Below are 22,122 nucleotides of genomic sequence, written 5' to 3'. Positions count from 1 at the left end.
TAGACTAGACTATAGACTAGACTATAGACTAGACTATAGACTAGACTATAGACTAGACTATAGACTAGACTATAGACTAGACTATAGACTAGACTATAGACTAGACTATAGACTAGACTATAGACTAGACTATAGACTAGACTATAGACTAGACTATAGACTAGACTATAGACTAGACTATAGACTAGACTATAGACTAGACTATAGACTAGACTATAGACTAGACTATAGACTAGACTATAGACTAGACTATAGACTAGACTATAGACTAGACTATAGACTAGACTATAGACTAGACTATAGACTAGACTATAGACACTATAGACTAGACTATAGACTAGACTATAGACTAGACTATAGACTAGACTATAGACTAGACTATAGACTAGACTATAGACTAGCTATAGACTAGACATAGACTAGACTATAGACTAAACCTATAGACTAGACTAGAGACTATACTATAGACTATAGACTAGACTACAGACCATAGACTAAGACTAGACTATATACTAGACTATAGACTAGACTACTAGACTAGACTACTAGACTAGACTATAGACTAGACTATAGACTAGACTAGACTAGACTATAGACTAGACTAGAGCTAGACTATAGACTAGACTAGACTAGACTATATGACTAACTATAGCAGACTATAGACTAGACTATAGACTAGACTATAGAACTAGACTATAGACTAGACTATAGACTAGACTATAGACTAGACTATAGACTAGACCTATAGACTAGACTATAGACTAGACTATAGACTAGATAGACTAGACTATAGACTAGACTATAGACTAGACAATAGACTAGACTATAGACTAGAGTATAGAGTAGACTATAGACTAGAGTATAGAGTAGACTAGAGACTAAACTATTGAGAATCTCAGAATTTAAACTACCCTGTTGTCCAGAAGAATGACTAGACTGTAACTCAGGCTATAGACTACTCAGTAGTCCAGACTATAGACTCAGTTATTGTGCAGGCTATAATGCAGACTATAATGCAGACTTCAGATTATCGACAATAGACCACGCTTTAGACTAGACTAAATCCCAAACTTCAGACTACAGAATGGAACTTTATCCACACTACAAACATGACTGTAGTCAAGGTTATAGTCCCGACAATTGACCACCTTTAATGATTCCCCCGGCATGTCAGTTCACTTTAAAATACTAAAAGGTTATTTCATTAATTAAACAACTATTAAAAACAGCAAACTGTTTAGCTATTATTTGTTTTAAAAACTTAATAAAATCGTTAGTAACAAAAGGAAACTAATAAAACTTATAGAGTCCCAAATGAATTGGCGCTCTTTTTTAGTTTTATAGAAAACAAACATACTTATTAAAAAAAACCCACTTTTATGTAAATATATACAAACTTTACGAGCAAATTATTTTAATTTATTAATAATATTGTTTATTTATTAAACTTTTACTTAATTTTTAATTAAAAACGAAAAAATTTACGTTATTTAGCTTTATGTTGTTTTATTTAGCTTTTCTTTTCAGTGACAAACAAAAACGAGACTATTGTGTATGTTAAAATTGTCATGCTATTGTGAATAGTTAGTTATTATTGTGTTTATAAACAACAACGATTACTTTTATTCTTATGGAATACTGTAGAAGAAAAATGTAAAATTATTAAAAAAATAGCAGTTTAATAAATAAATTTAATAAAAATATTTAATTTTTAAATATTTATGATATTTTTTCTTTAAAGTGTGGTGGCAAATCAATTTTCTTTCTATCTTTTCTTGGTTTTAAGTTACATTTCCCCCACCAAGTACTTGATTGATGAAAAAGTAACCATTTTCTTTTGTTGTTATATTTTTAGCAACACTATTAGCTAAGGCAGCGTTGGTAAATTTTTTCCTGCCGCTATAATTTTTACACAAAAATCATCGGTGAAACTTTTTTTGAAAATACAAAAATTTCCGATTTATTATTATGAGTGAAACTGAATCCATAGTAGAAGACACCGAGTATATAGCCGTTGATGCTGCCGACTATGTGGTTTTGGCCGAAGGCGAAGAATTGGAACAGTGTGATGATGGTAGTGTTATTTTTCTGGCCGATGGCCAAGAGTTGATAGAAACAAGTGAAGTGGTAGAGGAACAAGATGATGATGCTACCATGATGATAACAGAGGATGGTCAGATGATGATGGTGGAGGAGGTGCATGAGATCATGGATGAGGAAAGTGGCGAGCAGCTGGAAGTGTATCAGCATGAAGAAGTAATAGAAGAACCGCCTACACCGCAGCAGTTGTGGGCAGAATTGGAAAAGAAAAGAAAGAGACTGAATTTGCCACGAGTACCGCGTAAGTTTATGCTGTTTGATGGTATTTGCGCGGAGATTGTAGACTACGATGATGAGGATAGTTCTCCCATAGTGGAATTTTCCATGGTGGCCGATGATCGTGAAGCGGAACGTTTGCCGGTGGAATGTGGCGTTTGCCCGGACATTATGCACAAATCTAAACTGGAGGCTCATTTAAAGACCCACCTCAAGCCGGGTACTAAACGCTATAAATGTATTTACTGTGAAGATGACTTCGTTACACGGGCCTATGCCGCCGGTCATGCTAGAAGGCATATGGGCATTAGGCCTTATGTTTGTGTACCTTGTAAAATGTACTATTGCACTAAACAGGATCTAAAAGTACATGAACAGCGTCGGCATTTAGCTAAGGAGCATATCTGCGAACAGTGTGGCAAAACATTTGCCCAAAATACTTCCTTAAGGCATCATCGTTTACTGGTGCACGAACAGCAGCGTAACTATGAGTGTGAACATTGTGGTAAAAAGTTTCTGCGTAAATATGCCATGACCGAACATGTACGCAATGTCCATTATGGTGATAGGAGACTGCTCGATTGTCCCTTCTGTGATTTACGCTTTAAGGATACCCATAAGCTGGCGCAACATCGCAAGGATATGCATTTGAATCAGGGTAAATTTGAATGTCGTGTTTGTGGTTTGGAATTTAATCACATCGACTTTTTTGATGCCCATCGTCGTTCTTTGCAATGTCGCAAAAAACTGGGACGTCATTTGTTCCAACAGAAACAGGATAATTATGATGAAATGGATTTGCAGCAACAACATCAAGATGATCAAACTATACTGCCCGATCAATTGCAGCAATACCACTATGAAGAACAATTGGATCAGGGGCAAATGTATCATCACAATCAGCAGCAGGTAGTGGTGGAGGGGGAGGAGGAGGACGATAACAGTCAACAACAGCTAGATCAACATCAGCTTCACAATCAGCAATTCAAACAAGAGCAATTAGAACAGCAAGAAGTGGTCGTAGAAGAGATCACCCATGATATGCACGATGAAATAGTAAATGAGCATGAGATAGAAGACCTAGAGGATCAGGAAAATATTGAGGTCGATGAACACGAAAAGGTTAAGGCGGAACAACAGCTTTTATACGAAATTGCCGCCATGGATAATGCTTAAAAGATACCTTAAGTTTTCCAATTTAATTGTAATAGGTTTAAAATGTCTTGGCAGTTGTCTTTTGCTTTTAAAATTAAGTAAATGTTTTAGATATAGAAAGAAAAAATAATGTTAAATATTTGTAATAAAAATAAAATATATATTTTTTTGAGTAGAAATCTTATAAAAGGTTGACGGATACATATAAAAGATCTTTATAATAAACTAATTAAACATAGTCCTAATGAAATCTATTAAAATGGTAAAACATGGGAAAAGATAGGAAGGAAGTAATGAAAAGAAATATTTTATGAAAAAGAAATGAAAAGAAAAAATATTTTAAAATTTAAAACATAATTATAAAAGTTTTGGCCGGACTAGACTTTTTGTTCAAATTTTTAATAAATTTCTTAAAATATGTGTTTTCAAACTAGCAAAAAAATATAATTTTATTTTTTCTCATATATAAAATTTTCAGGCGGGCCATAATTTTATTCATAAATATTTTTAATTATATATATGTATATATTTGACAGCAGTTTCATTCAAACGATCTCTTTTAATCATTCTATTGTGAATGATTATTAAAAAGACAGCAACAAATTGCTCTTTTAAAAAGAGTTATTTGAGGATTTTTTATTACTTACAACGAAAAACTGTACAAAATCTCTTTAATTTTAAATAAAATATTTAAAGTTTTCCAAATTTTAAAGAAAATTTACCAATTTTTAAAGGAAATTTGAAAAAATTAATAAAACCTGGAGAGTTTAAACAATTTCTCTCAGTGTATACTTAAAAAGAAAACAAAACAAATCATTGTGATTACAAAACACAAGACATGTTTGACACATATGTTACGATACTATTGTGAATGTTGGTAGAAATATGTGAACGACAACAACAACAAAAGAACAACACAAATTTTTGACATTTGCTGACGCCTGTGTGTAAAAAAAACTTGAAAAATTTTAAGAAAAACGCGCAGAAATTTCTTTAAACAGGAAGAAAATCTTTAAAAATTTAATAATTACAATAAAATTTCAAACAAAGAATAATAGAAGATATTTTATTTTAACAAAAGTAAACAATTAGTGTAAACAAAATGTGTGATACCGCCGAAGATATGGATGAATATATTGAATACGAATTTGCACGCGATTGTATAGAAATTGCAGATGATTGTGAGGAGGTAGACGATGGCGTAGCAGTGGACAATGATTTGTTAATACAACATCACACGGAACATTTGCCCGAAGAAACTTTTCTCTATGAAGAAGACGATGAGGAAGAGCAGCAGCTGGAGGAGGAGGAGGATGAAATGCATGATTATGAAATTGTAGAAGAATTAGATGAAGATGTAGAACAACTATTAATATGTGATACGGCTTTAGACATTAAGGCAGAGGTATTAGAACCCACACAGCAGGAAGAGGAGGAAGAGGCGCAAGAAGAAACAAAAAATTTCAAAGAAGAATTTATGGATCAAGAGGTAGAAGAGGATCATTTAATAGATGAAGATACCGCAAATGGTTTTGGTCCGGAGGAGGAATTTCAGGAAATAGAATATGAGGAAGTGGGTTTAGAGGAGGAGCAAGCTATTGATGTAGAAGAAAAACTTATAATACCGGATAAAAAGGAGGTAAAACAGGAAAAACCCAAAAAACCACCACCACAACCCTGTCCCGAGGATAAGGGACCCAAAGGAGTGGCTAGAAAGTATATGCTGTATGATGAACTAGTAGCCACTATAGTCGACTATGATCCAGATGGCACACCCATAGTAGAGTTCTCCGTATCAAATAATGAGGCTGATGAAAAGTTACCCATGGAATGTGGCATTTGTCCGGATGTTATGAGTAGAACAAAAATAACCGCCCATCTTAAGACACATCTAGTGCCGGGCACTAATCGTTATCAGTGCATTTATTGTGAGGAAACCTATAAAGATTGCAAATATCTGGCCGGACATGCCCGACGTCACATGGGTATACGCCCCTATGTGTGTGAATTATGTAAATTATATTTTTCCACCAAACAGGACTTAAGGGTACACAACCAACGACGCCACCAGGAAAAAGACCACATTTGCGAGGTGTGTGGCAAAACATTTGCCCAAAATACTCAATTGAAACGGCATCGCGAGGCTACTCACGAAAAGAAACGGCGTTTCAAGTGTGACCTGTGTCCCAAGTCATATTACAAGAATTTCAGTCTGCAGGAACATATAAGGGCCGTGCACATGGGCAAACGACGTATTATTGTGTGTCCCTTTTGTGGCATGCAGTGTAGAGATGCCCACAAAATGGCCCGGCATCGCAAACAATATCATTTGCATCAGACGCACTTTGAGTGTCATATTTGTAATGAGGAATTTACCGATATCAATTATTTTGATGCTCACAAAAGATCTATACAATGTCGCAACAATACCCGCCGTAAACTAGAAGAAGAGGGTCAACAGCAGCAACAGGAAGAGGAACAGCAGCTTTTACAGCAGGCAGAAGAAGCCAAACAGGAGTTACTCATCGAAGATGATAGTAGTCAACAATATTCTCAACACTCCAACGAACATAACCTGCTACATACGCAACAACAACAACAACAGCCAGAACAACACCTGCTTCATGGCCATGATGACGGTGAAGATGCTGATAATGCTTTAGAAACAGTACAAATTATAGATGAATGTGATTATAAACATTTAATAACAGCATCACCTACACACCAGCAGCAGCAGCATCATCATACAGGACAATTTATGTTAAATAATGATTTTCTGCAACATCATAAAATCGAAGAAATCTCGCCAGATGATGTGGCCGATGATGAGGAATTAGTTTATGAAATAACCATAGATAGTAATGAATGAATTTTCTTTCTTTTTTTTTTAGTTACTTAAAATTTGTTTTTTTTTTAATTTAGTTATAAATATTTTAAAAATTAAACTTAAAGGTTCAAGGAAACTTTACAAATTTTCCAAATTCCTTTATTTAAGCAAAAAAGGAAAGGTTTTACAATATCTTGTTAAACTTTTTTTTAAAAAAACTATTGGGATTTTCTTAGTTTCTGCTTTTGTAGGCTGCATTCTTTTCTTTCTTTCTTTCTTCTGTTTTGTTGACAAATTTTAAACGAAAAAAACTTAAAACAAACAAACGTTATGCCTAAATATTATTGTAATTTTCTTATGTAGTAATTTAGTATTTTTAATAAATATTTAACAAAAACAACAAAAAAAATATAAATAAATATAATTGTTGTAAGCGGTTTGCCTTTATATTAAAAAAAAGTGAAAGAATAATTATCAAATAAAACAATTGATGCCAAAATTTAAAGGACATAAAAAGTTTTATTTAAATTTGAAAAAACAACAACGTTGAACCGATTATTTTAAGTGAAAAGTGACGAAAAGTAAAATTTACAATACAAGTTTTAGTGAAAAACTAACAAAAATATATATTTTATGGTAAAAAGAAATAAAAAGAAAAAATCTTGCCCAAATCTTATCGGATTTTATTAAAATATTTAATATATATGTACATCTATATCTTTATCTTCCATATAGACTAGATTATAGACCAGACTACAAATTAATTTATAGATGAAAGAAAAGACTAAATTATAGACTAGACTTGATAGCCTATAGTCTAATACTAGAGAACTTTAGCTTCTAGTTTAAGACAAATTTCAGGCGGACCAGGTTGGTTTGACTTTTAACAAAATTTCCCGTCGACCCTTAATGTTTATAAACATTTTTATCAATTAAAACGTCTCGTACCTTAAACCCTCGTGCGTTTTCCTTTTGATAACTCCACTCTCTTTATCAATACACATGTGTAACCAAAATCCGTAGCACAACAGGGAAACGATTAAAAATAATTTTAAACAAAAACAATAGAGAAAATTGGCCAAAAAAACAACTTATCTTATCAATTGGCAAAACAAAATTGAATAAAAAAAAATATTTTCCTTTTTATTTGCTTTTAGTCATTAAAATGGGGCAAAATACAATTTAGTTTCTTTGCGGGTTCTAAATAATTAAAACAGAAATCGGGCGAAAAAAAATTCAATGTATTTAATTTTCACAAAATGTCTCCCGTTTTTACTAAAATATTAATAGATTTTATTAATGAACACGAAAATATCGGTTATGATATATTATCGGAGTTACATAAATTCGATTTGTATATTAAGGGCTATAAACATCCCGCCTTTCCCTCGGATGCCTTAAATGAGGAGCCTATAGAATTGGAATATTATAAAAAATCACTTAATAATGATAAAATTATAATGGATTATGCCCGCTACTCTTGGAACTCTCAGGGAGAAATGGTTTATAGTTGTCAAATTTGCGAGAAAATGAAGGTAACCACAAACAAAGATTTCACCGCCATGGATGACTTCTTATCGCATGTTGAGCATATGCATGGACCGAGCATTAAACAGGAACAGGAAGAACAAAGAATGGATAAGAAAACGGAAGAATTGTGGGTGGGAGAATTGGAGAGAATGAAAAAGACTGCTTATAAAAAACATAGTGAAGAGTTTCTCAAGGAAATCGATGAGGTAGGTCACAAACCCTTTAAAAAAAATCGAAAAAAAAACTTTATCAGCTGCCGGGGAAAAAACATGATTATGTTTGTTCAAAAGATTAGTTAAACGTTAAAGCAAAAACAAACTTAACCTTTAAACTAAACTTTAGGTTAAACCGTGTTTTAAAATGTTAACATTTAAGCGGTTTTATAAAATAAACACATGTTACATCACTAATGCTTAACAGAAATGCTGATTTTGAGAAGTCCAATTTGACAACATTGTTTTATTTGTAAAATAATGGAATTAAAGTGATGCCAACGCATTCGTTTTAGTTTGACGTGTAAATTTTAATGAAAACAGCTCATTTAAGCAGATTACATGGCAAATTTGTAAAATTAACGAAATTTCTTTAAATTCACTAAAAATTTCTTTTAATTTCTCTCTGTTTAATGAAAATTCTGGAAAATTTTCCTAATTTCTTTATTCTAGTCTAATTGTTTTCTTAAACATTATAAAAAGTAATCCATCACTTATTAATCATTTTTTTTTTGCAAAAAACAAATAAATTTATTTTGTTGCTATTATTTTTCTTTATCTTATCTTTAAATAAATAAACAAAAACCAGCGACATTGTAAATAAAACTTTTATTTACATTATTTTCAAACCCCCCCCAACAACAAGAAATCCCATTTACGAGACCAATTAAGTTTTGCTGCATATTATTGACCCAAAAGATTTATAAGTAGGATTAAATTTTTTTGTAAACTCAGCATGACAAAGTGGAATTTAATATTTTTTTATCAACACAAAAACAAAACATAACATCTTTTTAATATCTAATCTAATAATTTACAAAAACAAAAACAAAAAAGAACATAATTACGTCAAACTTTTTAATTAGATTAAAGTTAAGTGGTCTAAAGAAAATTACCCGTTTTATGGGTATGACAAATTTTGTGATAAAACATTGTTTAACATATTATTTTTATTGTTTTTTAAAAATAATTCAATAATAATAAACAAAAATAGTTTTTTTTTATGGGAAATTAATAATTATACGACCTTACAAGTTACTGATAAGTGTTGAGGCAGACTATTCTAATAAAAATCTACTAACGTTAAATGGTTTTATGATAAATTTTAACAGGGATTTGTATTAATATTAAATTTTTACCTTTTTATGTAAAATTTTTTCGTTTTTATCATAAAATATTGCGATTTTTAGATAAAATATGTTTCATGTCTTCACTGCCTGTCATTTTCTTTAAATAATGGTTGAAATAAAACAGTGTTAATAATTCCAAGTTTAAGTTGTAATATTGTTGGATTTAATATCAATAGATAACCAACTTCAGAACCCATTGACACTCTTTTAAATTAACCCCTTTATTATCGCTTTACGATTTCATGATTTCTTTTAAAACCCCACTGATAAACTTAATAGATTAAGAGACAGATAGTCTAAAATAAAAACGACTGTTTTTAGTTTGAGATAAGAAACCGGCAGGTGGTCACGTATTTTCTGGAGTGAGCTAAACATGAATGTAAAGTGTGGACATTTTTGAAATTCTTACGATAAAGATATAAATAAACTAAATGATTTGCATGAATGCCAAAAGAAAATTTTAATTTTTGTATGTTAAAAGATTTCCTATCAAAAATAAGTGATAATTAAAAAAAATCGCTTGATTGGCACCACAGCTTATCACCTAACGGTTTTTTTTAGCGCTGCCATCTTAACAGTTTAACAATGATGCTAAATAGCTTAGCAAAAACCGCTTGTTTGTTTCAATTAACTAAAATGTGCAGCAAATTATTAAATTTGTACTTTTAATATAAAATTACATTATTTTTATTGTAACTAAACACATTTTTTACTTATTACCCTTTTATTTTCTTTACAGATCCTAGGCGTAGAAGATTTTGATGCCAATGGCATTTTGAATTCTTTAGAATCCCACAAAACTTCCGAACAAGATAATAATTCTGAAATTTTATCAGATTCCAGCAAAGAAAATGCCTTATCACCCTCTACCTCAACAACCAGCTCAACCGCCATCAGCTGCCCCACCCCAAAAATCTATAGTAAACCCTGCAAATTGTCTCAACAGGAACGGCAAAACAAACGGAAAAAGAAACGTACTTCGGGTCAATGTGACATCTGCAATCGTACCTTTAACGATCTCTACAATTTGCGTATACACAAAATGATCCATACGGGCGAAAAACCCTTCCAGTGTGAAGAGTGTGGTAAACGTTTTCGCCAGTACAATAAGCTAAAAATTCACTGTATTACGCATACCAATGAGAAACCCTTTAAATGTGATATCTGTGGTAAAGGTTTTCGTTTTCGCAATTATCTATCCGTACACAAACGTCTACATTCTGGGGAAAATCCCTATAAATGTAAATTTTGTGAAGAATATTTTCATTCTCTACACTCAAGACGTTTGCATACGAAACTTATACACACAGAGGCGAAAACTTTTACCTGCTCGATTTGTGGCAAAATCTTAACGGCTCAATGTTATTTGACAGCTCATATGAAAAGGCATACGAATCAGCGAGACTTTAAATGTGACAATTGTGGTAAATGTTTTTTTAGTCAATCACAACTTAAGGATCATCAATTGGTGCATACCAACCTAAAGCCGTTTGAGTGTAATGTTTGTCAGGCCCGTTTCCAGCGTAAATCGAATTATACACAACATTTGAAAATACATACGGGCGAGAAGTCGTATGTCTGCTCTATATGCAATAAATCTTTTGCCCAAAATGCCGGGCTATATGGTCATATGAAATCACATGCTAAATAAAAAGTCCTTTAAGAGAGTATTTACTGAAATTTTTAAGCTCTTTGCTGGAGAAAACCCAAACAAGTGCTTTTTGGGGGAAAAGTTGTCGGATATCACTGTTAAACAGTTAGAAGTGGCAACTCGCAGAAACTATCGTTTAAAATAAAGCAGTGATGTCAACTAAACGTTTTGAAAACGTCAACTGCGAGTGCAATCGGAGTAATTCATAATGAATTGAAGCGGAAGAAACTTGAGGAAAATAAAAATTAATGAACATAAAATTATATGATGGAAACAATATTGTTAAATTTAAAATCAAAATTTAAATAAATATTATTAACAAAAATATACTTCTACTATAACTTTAATTTATAGTCTAATCGATAGGCTAGTTCTTAGTCTATAGTCTGGTCTATAGTATAGTCTAGTCTATAGTGTAGTCTATATTCTAGTCTATAGTCTAGTCTATAGTCTAATCTATAGTCTAGTCTATAGTTTAGTCTATAGACTAGTCTATAGTCTAGTTATAGTCTAGTCTAGTCTAGTCTATAGTCTAGTCTTAGTCTAGTCTATAGTCTAGTCTATAGTTTAGTCTATAGTTTAGTCTATAGTCTAGTCTATAGTCTAGTCTATAGTTTAGTCTATAGTCTAGTCCTTAGTCTAGTCTATAGTCTAATTATAGTCGAATAGTCTATTCTATAGTCTATTCTATAGTCTAGTCTATAGTCTAGTCTATAGTCTAGTCTATAGTCTAGTCTATAGTCTAGTACTATAGTCTAGTCTATAGTCCTAGTCTATAGTCTAGTCTATAGTCTAGTCTATAGTCTAGTCTATAGTCTAGTCTATAGTCTAGTCTATAGTCTATTCTATAGTCTATCTATAGTCTAGTCTATGTCTAGTCTATAGTCTAGTCTATAGTCTAGTCTATAGTCTAGTCTATAGTCTAGTCTATAGTCTAGTCTATAGTTTAGTCTATAGTCTAGTTATAGTCTAGTCTATAGTCTAGTCTATAGTCTAGTCTATAGTTTTAGTCTATAGTCTAGTCTATATTCTAGTCTATAGTCTAGTCTATAGTCTATTCTATAGTGTAGTCTATAGTCTAGTCCTATAGTTTAGTCTATAGTCTAGTCTATAGTCTAGTCTATAGTTTAGTCTATAGTCTAGTCTATAGTCTAGTACTATAGTCTAGTCTATAGTCTAGTCTATAGTCTAGTCTATAGTCTAGTCTATAGTCTAGTTATAGTCTAGTCAGTCTATAGTCTAGTGTTATAGTCTAGTCTATAGTCCTAGTCTATAGTCTAGTCTATAGTCTAGTCCTATAGTCTATTCATAGTCTAGCTATAGTCTAGTCTATATCTGTCTATAGTCTGTCTATAGTCTAGTCTATAGTCTAGTCTATAGACTAGACTATAGACTAAACTATGACTAGACTATAGACTAGACTATAGAATAGACTATAGACTAGACTATAGACGACTATAGACTAGACTATAGACTAAACTATAGACTAGACTATAGACTAGACTATAGACTAGACTATAACTAGACTATAGACTAAACTATAGACTAGACTATAGACTAGACTATAGACTAGACTATAGACTAGACTATAGACTAGACTATAGACTAGACTATAGACTAGACTATAGACTAGACTATAGACTAGACTATAGACTAGACTATAGACTAGACTATAGACTAGACTATAGACTAGACTATAGACTAGACTATAGACTAGACTATAGACTAGACTATAGACTAGACTATAGACTAGACTATAGACTAGACTATATACTAGACTATAGACTAGACTATAGAATAGACTATAGAATAGACTATTCGACTATAATTAGACTATAGACTAGACTATAGACTAGACTATAGACTAACTATAGACTAGACTATAGACTAGACTATAGACTAAACTATAGACTAAAACTATAGACTAGACTATAGACTAGACTATAGACTAGACTATAGACTAGACTATAGACTAGACTATAACTAGACTATAGACTAGTCTATAGACCTAAACTATAGACTAGACTATAGATTAGACTATAGACTAGACTATAGACTAGAATATAGACTACACTATAGACTAGACTATACTATAGACCAGACTATAGACTAAGAACTAGCCTATCCGATTAGACTATAAATTAAAGTTATAGTAGAAGTATATTTTTGTTAATAATATTTATTTAAATTTTGATTTTAAATTTAACAATATTGTTTCCATCATATAATTTTATGTTCATTAATTTTTATTTTCCTCAAGTTTCTTCCGCTTCAATTCATTATGAATTACTCCGATTGCACTCGCAGTTGACGTTTTCAAAACGTTTAGTTGACATCACTGCTTTATTTTAAACGATAGTTTCTGCGAGTTGCCACTTCTAACTGTTTAACAGTGATATCCGACAACTTTTCCCCCAAAAAGCACTTGTTTGGGTTTTCTCCAGCAAAGAGCTTAAAAATTTCAGTAAATACTCTCTTAAAGGACTTTTTATTTAGCATGTGATTTCATATGACCATATAGCCCGGCATTTTGGGCAAAAGATTTATTGCATATAGAGCAGACATACGACTTCTCGCCCGTATGTATTTTCAAATGTTGTGTATAATTCGATTTACGCTGGAAACGGGCCTGACAAACATTACACTCAAACGGCTTTAGGTTGGTATGCACCAATTGATGATCCTTAAGTTGTGATTGACTAAAAAACATTTACCACAATTGTCACATTTAAAGTCTCGCTGATTCGTATGCCTTTTCATATGAGCTGTCAAATAACATTGAGCCGTTAAGATTTTGCCACAAATCGAGCAGGTAAAAGTTTTCGCCTCTGTGTGTATAAGTTTCGTATGCAAACGTCTTGAGTGTAGAGAATGAAAATATTCTTCACAAAATTTACATTTATAGGGATTTTCCCCAGAATGTAGACGTTTGTGTACGGATAGATAATTGCGAAAACGAAAACCTTTACCACAGATATCACATTTAAAGGGTTTCTCATTGGTATGCGTAATACAGTGAATTTTTAGCTTATTGTACTGGCGAAAACGTTTACCACACTCTTCACACTGGAAGGGTTTTTCGCCCGTATGGATCATTTTGTGTATACGCAAATTGTAGAGATCGTTAAAGGTACGATTGCAGATGTCACATTGACCCGAAGTACGTTTCTTTTTCCGTTTGTTTTGCCGTTCCTGTTGAGACAATTTGCAGGGTTTACTATAGATTTTTGGGGTGGGGCAGCTGATGGCGGTTGAGCTGGTTGTTGAGGTAGAGGGTGATAAGGCATTTTCTTTGCTGGAATCTGATAAAATTTCAGAATTATTATCTTGTTCGGAAGTTTTGTGGGATTCTAAAGAATTCAAAATGCCATTGGCATCAAAATCTTCTACGCCTAGGATCTGTAAAGAAAATAAAAGGGTAATAAGTAAAAAATGTGTTTAGTTACAATAAAAATAATGTAATTTTATATTAAAAGTACAAATTTAATAATTTGCTGCACATTTTAGTTAATTGAAACAAACAAGCGGTTTTTGCTAAGCTATTTAGCATCATTGTTAAACTGTTAAGATGGCAGCGCTAAAAAAAACCGTTAGGTGATAAGCTGTGGTGCCAATCAAGCGATTTTTTTTAATTATCACTTATTTTTGATAGGAAATCTTTTAACATACAAAAATTAAAATTTTCTTTTGGCATTCATGCAAATCATTTAGTTTATTTATATCTTTATCGTAAGAATTTCAAAAATGTCCACACTTTACATTCATGTTTAGCTCACTCCAGAAAATACGTGACCACCTGCCGGTTTCTTATCTCAAACTAAAAACAGTCGTTTTTATTTTAGACTATCTGTCTCTTAATCTATTAAGTTTATCAGTGGGGTTTAAAAGAAATCATGAAATCGTAAAGCGATAATAAAGGGGTTAATTTAAAAGAGTGTCAATGGGTTCTGAAGTTGGTTATCTATTGATATTAAATCCAACAATATTACAACTTAAACTTGGAATTATTAACACTGTTTTATTTCAACCATTATTTAAGAAAATGACAGGCAGTGAAGACATGAAACATATTTTATCTAAAAATCGCAATATTTTATGATAAAAACGAAAAAATTTTACATAAAAAAGGTAAAAATTTAATATTAATACAAATCCCTGTTAAAATTTATCATAAAACCATTTAACGTTAGTAGATTTTTATTAGAATAGTCTGCCTCAACACTTATCAGTAACTTGTAAGGTCGTATAATTATTAATTTCCCATAAAAAAAAACTATTTTTGTTTATTATTATTGAATTATTTTTAAAAAACAATAAAAATAATATGTTAAACAATGTTTTATCACAAAATTTGTCATACCCATAAAACGGGTAATTTTCTTTAGACCACTTAACTTTAATCTAATTAAAAAGTTTGACGTAATTATGTTCTTTTTTGTTTTTGTTTTTGTAAATTATTAGATTAGATATTAAAAAGATGTTATGTTTTGTTTTTGTGTTGATAAAAAAATATTAAATTCCACTTTGTCATGCTGAGTTTACAAAAAAATTTAATCCTACTTATAAATCTTTTGGGTCAATAATATGCAGCAAAACTTAATTGGTCTCGTAAATGGGATTTCTTGTTGTTGGGGGGGGTTTGAAAATAATGTAAATAAAAGTTTTATTTACAATGTCGCTGGTTTTTGTTTATTTATTTAAAGATAAGATAAAGAAAAATAATAGCAACAAAATAAATTTATTTGTTTTTTGCAAAAAAAAATGATTAATAAGTGATGGATTACTTTTTATAATGTTTAAGAAAACAATTAGACTAGAATAAAGAAATTAGGAAAATTTTCCAGAATTTTCATTAAACAGAGAGAAATTAAAAGAAATTTTTAGTGAATTTAAAGAAATTTCGTTAATTTTACAAATTTGCCATGTAATCTGCTTAAATGAGCTGTTTTCATTAAAATTTACACGTCAAACTAAAACGAATGCGTTGGCATCACTTTAATTCCATTATTTTACAAATAAAACAATGTTGTCAAATTGGACTTCTCAAAATCAGCATTTCTGTTAAGCATTAGTGATGTAACATGTGTTTATTTTATAAAACCGCTTAAATGTTAACATTTTAAAACACGGTTTAACCTAAAGTTTAGTTTAAAGGTTAAGTTTGTTTTTGCTTTAACGTTTAACTAATCTTTTGAACAAACATAATCATGTTTTTTCCCCGGCAGCTGATAAAGTTTTTTTTTTCGATTTTTTTTAAAGGGTTTGTGACCTACCTCATCGATTTCCTTGAGAAACTCTTCACTATGTTTTTTATAAGCAGTCTTTTTCATTCTCTCCAATTCTCCCACCCACAATTCTTCCGTTTTCTTATCCATTCTTTGTTCTTCCTGTTCCTGTTTAATGCTCGGTCCATGCATATGCTCAACATGCGATAAGAAGTCATCCATGGCGGTGAAATCTTTGTTTGTGGTTACCTTCATTTTCTCGCAAATTTGACAACTATAAACCATTTCTCCCTGAGAGTTCCAAGAGTAGCGGGCATAATCCATTATAATTTTATCATTATTAAGTGATTTTTTATAATATTCCAATTCTATAGGCTCCTCATTTAAGGCATCCGAGGGAAAGGCGGGATGTTTATAGCCCTTAATATACAAATCGAATTTATGTAACTCCGATAATATATCATAACCGATATTTTCGTGTTCATTAATAAAATCTATTAATATTTTAGTAAAAACGGGAGACATTTTGTGAAAATTAAATACATTGAATTTTTTTTCGCCCGATTTCTGTTTTAATTATTTAGAACCCGCAAAGAAACTAAATTGTATTTTGCCCCATTTTAATGACTAAAAGCAAATAAAAAGGAAAATATTTTTTTTATTCAATTTTGTTTTGCCAATTGATAAGATAAGTTGTTTTTTTGGCCAATTTTCTCTATTGTTTTTGTTTAAAATTATTTTTAATCGTTTCCCTGTTGTGCTACGGATTTTGGTTACACATGTGTATTGATAAAGAGAGTGGAGTTATCAAAAGGAAAACGCACGAGGGTTTAAGGTACGAGACGTTTTAATTGATAAAAATGTTTATAAACATTAAGGGTCGACGGGAAATTTTGTTAAAAGTCAAACCAACCTGGTCCGCCTGAAATTTGTCTTAAACTAGAAGCTAAAGTTCTCTAGTATTAGACTATAGGCTATCAAGTCTAGTCTATAATTTAGTCTTTTCTTTCATCTATAAATTAATTTGTAGTCTGGTCTATAATCTAGTCTATATGGAAGATAAAGATATAGATGTACATATATTAAATATTTTAATAAAATCCGATAAGATTTGGGCAAGATTTTTCTTTTTATTTCTTTTTACCATAAAATATATATTTTTGTTAGTTTTTCACTAAAACTTGTATTGTAAATTTTACTTTTCGTCACTTTTCACTTAAAATAATCGGTTCAACGTTGTTGTTTTTTTCAAATTTAAATAAAACTTTTTATGTCCTTTAAATTTTGGCATCAATTGTTTTATTTGATAATTATTCTTTCACTTTTTTTTAATATAAAGGCAAACCGCTTACAACAATTATATTTATTTATATTTTTTTGTTGTTTTTGTTAAATATTTATTAAAAATACTAAATTACTACATAAGAAAATTACAATAATATTTAGGCATAACGTTTGTTTGTTTTAAGTTTTTTTCGTTTAAAATTTGTCAACAAAACAGAAGAAAGAAAGAAAGAAAAGAATGCAGCCTACAAAAGCAGAAACTAAGAAAATCCCAATAGTTTTTTAAAAAAAAGTTTAACAAGATATTGTAAAACCTTTCCTTTTTGCTTAAATAAAGGAATTTGGAAAATTTGTAAAGTTTCCTTGAACCTTTAAGTTTAATTTTTAAAATATTTATAACTAAATTAAAAAAAAAAACAAATTTTAAGTAACTAAAAAAAAAAGAAAGAAAATTCATTCATTACTATCTATGGTTATTTCATAAACTAATTCCTCATCATCGGCCACATCATCTGGCGAGATTTCTTCGATTTTATGATGTTGCAGAAAATCATTATTTAACATAAATTGTCCTGTATGATGATGCTGCTGCTGCTGGTGTGTAGGTGATGCTGTTATTAAATGTTTATAATCACATTCATCTATAATTTGTACTGTTTCTAAAGCATTATCAGCATCTTCACCGTCATCATGGCCATGAAGCAGGTGTTGTTCTGGCTGTTGTTGTTGTTGTTGCGTATGTAGCAGGTTATGTTCGTTGGAGTGTTGAGAAATATTGTTGACTACTATCATCTTCGATGAGTAACTCCTGTTTGGCTTCTTCTGCCTGCTGTAAAAGCTGCTGTTCCTCTTCCTGTTGCTGCTGTTGACCCTCTTCTTCTAGTTTACGGCGGGTATTGTTGCGACATTGTATAGATCTTTTGTGAGCATCAAAATAATTGATATCGGTAAATTCCTCATTACAAATATGACACTCAAAGTGCGTCTGATGCAAATGATATTGTTTGCGATGCCGGGCCATTTTGTGGGCATCTCTACACTGCATGCCACAAAAGGGACACACAATAATACGTCGTTTGCCCATGTGCACGGCCCTTATATGTTCCTGCAGACTGAAATTCTTGTAATATGACTTGGGACACAGGTCACACTTGAAACGCCGTTTCTTTTCGTGAGTAGCCTCGCGATGCCGTTTCAATTGAGTATTTTGGGCAAATGTTTTGCCACACACCTCGCAAATGTGGTCTTTTTCCTGGTGGCGTCGTTGGTTGTGTACCCTTAAGTCCTGTTTGGTGGAAAAATATAATTTACATAATTCACACACATAGGGGCGTATACCCATGTGACGTCGGGCATGTCCGGCCAGATATTTGCAATCTTTATAGGTTTCCCTCACAATAAATGCACTGATAACGATTAGTGCCCGGCACTAGATGTGTCTTAAGATGGGCGGTTATTTTTGTTCTACTCATAACATCCGGACAAATGCCACATTCCATGGGTAACTTTTCATCAGCCTCATTATTTGATACGGAGAACTCTACTATGGGTGTGCCATCTGGATCATAGTCGACTATAGTGGCTACTAGTTCATCATACAGCATATACTTTCTAGCCACTCCTTTGGGTCCCTTATCCTCGGGACAGGGTTGTGGTGGTGGTTTTTTGGGTTTTTCCTGTTTTACCTCCTTTTATCCGGTATTATAAGTTTTTCTTCTACATCAATAGCTTGCTCCTCCTCTAAACCCACTTCCTCATATTCTATTTCCTGAAATTCCTCCTCCGGACCAAAACCATTTGCGGTATCTTCATCTATTAAATGATCCTCTTCTACCTCTTGATCCATAAATTCTTCTTTGAAATTTTTTGTTTCTTCTTGCGCCTCTTCCTCCTCTTCCTGCTGTGTGGGTTCTAATACCTCTGCCTTAATGTCTAAAGCCGTATCACATATTAATAGTTGTTCTACATCTTCATCTAATTCTTCTACAATTTCATAATCATGCATTTCATCCTCCTCCTCCTCCAGCTGCTGCTCTTCCTCATCGTCTTCTTCATAGAGAAAAGTTTCTTCGGGCAAATGTTCCGTGTGATGTTGTATTAACAAATCATTGTCCACTGCTACGCCATCGTCTACCTCCTCACAATCATCTGCAATTTCTATACAATCGCGTGCAAATTCGTATTCAATATATTCATCCATATCTTCGGCGGTATCACACATTTTGTTTACACTAATTGTTTACTTTTGTTAAAATAAAATATCTTCTATTATTCTTTGTTTGAAATTTTATTGTAATTATTAAATTTTTAAAGATTTTCTTCCTGTTTAAAGAAATTTCTGCGCGTTTTTCTTAAAATTTTTCAAGTTTTTTTTACACACAGGCGTCAGCAAATGTCAAAAATTTGTGTTGTTCTTTTGTTGTTGTTGTCGTTCACATATTTCTACCACATTCACAATAGTATCGTAACATATGTGTCAAACATGTCTTGTGTTTTGTAATCACAATGATTTGTTTTGTTTTCTTTTTAAGTATACACTGAGAGAAATTGTTTAACTCTCCAGGTTTTATTAATTTTTTCAAATTTCCTTTAAAAATTGGTAAATTTTCTTTAAAATTTGGAAAACTTTAAATATTTTATTTAAAATTAAAGAGATTTTGTACAGTTTTTCGTTGTAAGTAATAAAAAATCCTCAAATAACTCTTTTTAAAAGAGCAATTTGTTGCTGTCTTTTTAATAATCATTCACAATAGAATGATTAAAAGAGATCGTTTGAATGAAACTGCTGTCAAATATATACATATATATAATTAAAATATTTATGAATAAAATTATGGCCCGCCTGAAAATTTTATATATGAGAAAAATAAAATTATATTTTTTGCTAGTTTGAAAACACATATTTTAAGAAATTTATTAAAAATTTGAACAAAAGTCTAGTCCGGCCAAAACTTTTATAATTATGTTTTAAATTTTAAAATATTTTTTCTTTTCATTTCTTTTCATAAAATATTTCTTTTCATTACTTCCTTCCTATCTTTTCCCATGTTTTTACCATTTTAATAGATTTCATTAGGACTATGTTTAATTAGTTTATTATAAAGATCTTTTATATGTATCCGTCAACCTTTTATAAGATTTCTACTCAAAAAAATATATATTTTATTTTTATTACAAATATTTAACATTATTTTTTCTTTCTATATCTAAAACATTTACTGAATTTTAAAAGCAAAGACACTGCCAAGACATTTTAAACCTATTACAATTAAATTGGAAAACTTAAGGTATCTTTTAAGCATTATCCATGGCGGCAATTTCGTATAAAAGCTGTTGTTCCGCCTTAACCTTTCGTGTTCATCGACCTCAATATTTTCCTGATCCTCTAGGTCTTCTATCTCATGCTCATTTACTATTTCATCGTGCATATCATGGGTGATCTCTTCTACGACACTTCTTGCTGTTCTAATTGCTCTTGTTTGAATTGCTGATTGTGAAGCTGATGTTGATCTAGCTGTTGTTGACTGTTATCGTCCTCCTCCTCCCCCTCCACCACTACCTGCTGCTGATTGTGATGATACATTTGCCCCTGATCCAATTGTTTCTTCATAGTGGTATTGCTGCAATTGATCGGGCAGTATAGTTTGATCATCTTGATGTTGTTGCTGCAAATCCATTTCATCATAATTATCCTGTTTCTGTTGGAACAAATGACGTCCCAGTTTTTTTTGCGACATTGCAAAGAACGACGATGGGCATCAAAAAAGTCGATGTGATTAAATTCCAAACCACAAACACGACATTCAAATTTACCCTGATTCAAATGCATATCCTTGCGATGTTGCGCCAGCTTATGGGTATCCTTAAAGCGTAAATCACAGAAGGGACAATCGAGCAGTCTCCTATCACCATAATGGACATTGCGTACATGTTCGGTCATGGCATATTTACGCAGAAACTTTTTACCACAATGTTCACACTCATAGTTACGCTGCTGTTCGTGCACCAGTAAACGATGATGCCTTAAGGAAGTATTTTGGGCAAATGTTTTGCCACACTGTTCGCAGATATGCTCCTTAGCTAAATGCCGACGCTGTTCATGTACTTTTAGATCCTGTTTAGTGCAATAGTACATTTTACAAGGTACACAAACATAAGGCCTAATGCCCATATGCCTTCTAGCATGACCGGCGGCATAGGCCCGTGTAACGAAGTCATCTTCACAGTAAATACATTTATAGCGTTTAGTACCCGGCTTGAGGTGGGTCTTTAAATGAGCCTCCAGTTTAGATTTGTGCATAATGTCCGGGCAAACGCCACATTCCACCGGCAAACGTTCCGCTTCACGATCATCGGCCACCATGGAAAATTCCACTATGGGAGAACTATCCTCATCATCGTAGTCTACAATCTCCGCGCAAATACCATCAAACAGCATAAACTTACGCGGTACTCGTGGCAAATTCAGTCTCTTTCTTTTCTTTTCCAATTCTGCCCACAACTGCTGCGGTGTAGGCGGTTCTTCTATTACTTCTTCATGCTGATACACTTCCAGCTGCTCGCCACTTTCCTCATCCATGATCTCATGCACCTCCTCCACCATCATCATCTGACCATCCTCTGTTATCATCATGGTAGCATCATCATCTTGTTCCTCTACCACTTCACTTGTTTCTATCAACTCTTGGCCATCGGCCAGAAAAATAACACTACCATCATCACACTGTTCCAATTCTTCGCCTTCGGCCAAAACCACATAGTCGGCAGCATCAACGGCTATATACTCGGTGTC

The 22,122-nt window shown here is 32.1% G+C and overlaps 5 protein-coding genes across 5 annotated transcripts; 2 read left to right on the top strand and 3 right to left on the bottom strand.

The window, feature by feature from the left end:
- Window positions 1–1,636: 1,636 nt before the first annotated feature.
- On the top strand, window positions 1,637–11,108 carry LOC119613582. Its single transcript, XM_037969608.1, has 5 exons — window positions 1,637–1,653; window positions 1,856–3,491; window positions 4,564–6,139; window positions 7,507–8,034; window positions 9,910–11,108. Exons 2-5 carry the CDS (start codon window positions 1,969–1,971, stop codon window positions 10,819–10,821), a joined length of 4,539 nt encoding a protein of 1,512 aa, XP_037825536.1. The 5' UTR covers window positions 1,637–1,653; window positions 1,856–1,968; the 3' UTR covers window positions 10,822–11,108.
- Window positions 4,374–6,439, top strand: LOC119613580 (zinc finger and BTB domain-containing protein 41-like). Its single transcript, XM_037969605.1, has one exon. It carries the CDS (start codon window positions 4,574–4,576, stop codon window positions 6,338–6,340), a length of 1,767 nt encoding a protein of 588 aa, XP_037825533.1. The 5' UTR covers window positions 4,374–4,573; the 3' UTR covers window positions 6,341–6,439.
- Window positions 11,109–13,022: 1,914 nt separating the features above from the next.
- LOC119613584 (zinc finger protein 235-like) lies at window positions 13,023–16,627 on the bottom strand. The gene is given in 3 exon segments (XM_037969610.1): window positions 13,023–13,530; window positions 13,533–14,220; window positions 16,095–16,627. Coding segments are annotated over 3 exon segments (1,386 nt in total). The 5' UTR covers window positions 16,572–16,627; the 3' UTR covers window positions 13,023–13,309.
- A 965-nt stretch (window positions 16,628–17,592) lies between these two features.
- Window positions 17,593–19,551, bottom strand: LOC119613581 (zinc finger and BTB domain-containing protein 41-like). Its single transcript, XM_037969606.1, is given in 4 exon segments — window positions 17,593–18,104; window positions 18,106–18,720; window positions 18,722–19,018; window positions 19,081–19,551. Coding segments are annotated over 4 exon segments (1,704 nt in total). The 3' UTR covers window positions 17,593–17,783.
- A 1,034-nt stretch (window positions 19,552–20,585) lies between these two features.
- LOC119613579 (transcription factor E4F1-like) lies at window positions 20,586–22,119 on the bottom strand (the record flags this gene model as incomplete). Its single annotated transcript, XM_037969604.1, is given in 5 exon segments — window positions 20,586–20,683; window positions 20,686–20,784; window positions 20,787–20,868; window positions 20,912–21,058; window positions 21,061–22,119. Coding segments are annotated over 5 exon segments (1,446 nt in total), but the record flags the coding sequence as incomplete, so codon positions are not given.
- Window positions 22,120–22,122: the final 3 nt, after the last annotated feature.

Source organism: Lucilia sericata, unplaced genomic scaffold, assembly GCF_015586225.1.
Source record: "Lucilia sericata isolate MDLA Ls3-8-SP2 unplaced genomic scaffold, ASM1558622v1 Contig002203F_arrow, whole genome shotgun sequence".
Classification (NCBI taxonomy): Eukaryota; Metazoa; Arthropoda; class Insecta; order Diptera; family Calliphoridae; genus Lucilia; species Lucilia sericata.
This window is presented reverse-complemented; position numbering and strand designations above follow the sequence as displayed.

Coding starts and splice junctions, on each gene's coding strand:
- LOC119613582 (XM_037969608.1), top strand. CDS start 1,969: ATGAGTGAAACTGAATCCATAGTAGAAGACACCGAGTATATAGCCGTT. Junction 3,492..4,563: donor GCCGCCATGGATAATGCTTA/AAAGATACCTTA, acceptor GTAAACAATTAG/TGTAAACAAAATGTGTGATA. Junction 6,140..7,506: donor CTGATAATGCTTTAGAAACA/GTACAAATTATA, acceptor GGTTCTAAATAA/TTAAAACAGAAATCGGGCGA.
- LOC119613580 (XM_037969605.1), top strand. CDS start 4,574: ATGTGTGATACCGCCGAAGATATGGATGAATATATTGAATACGAATTT.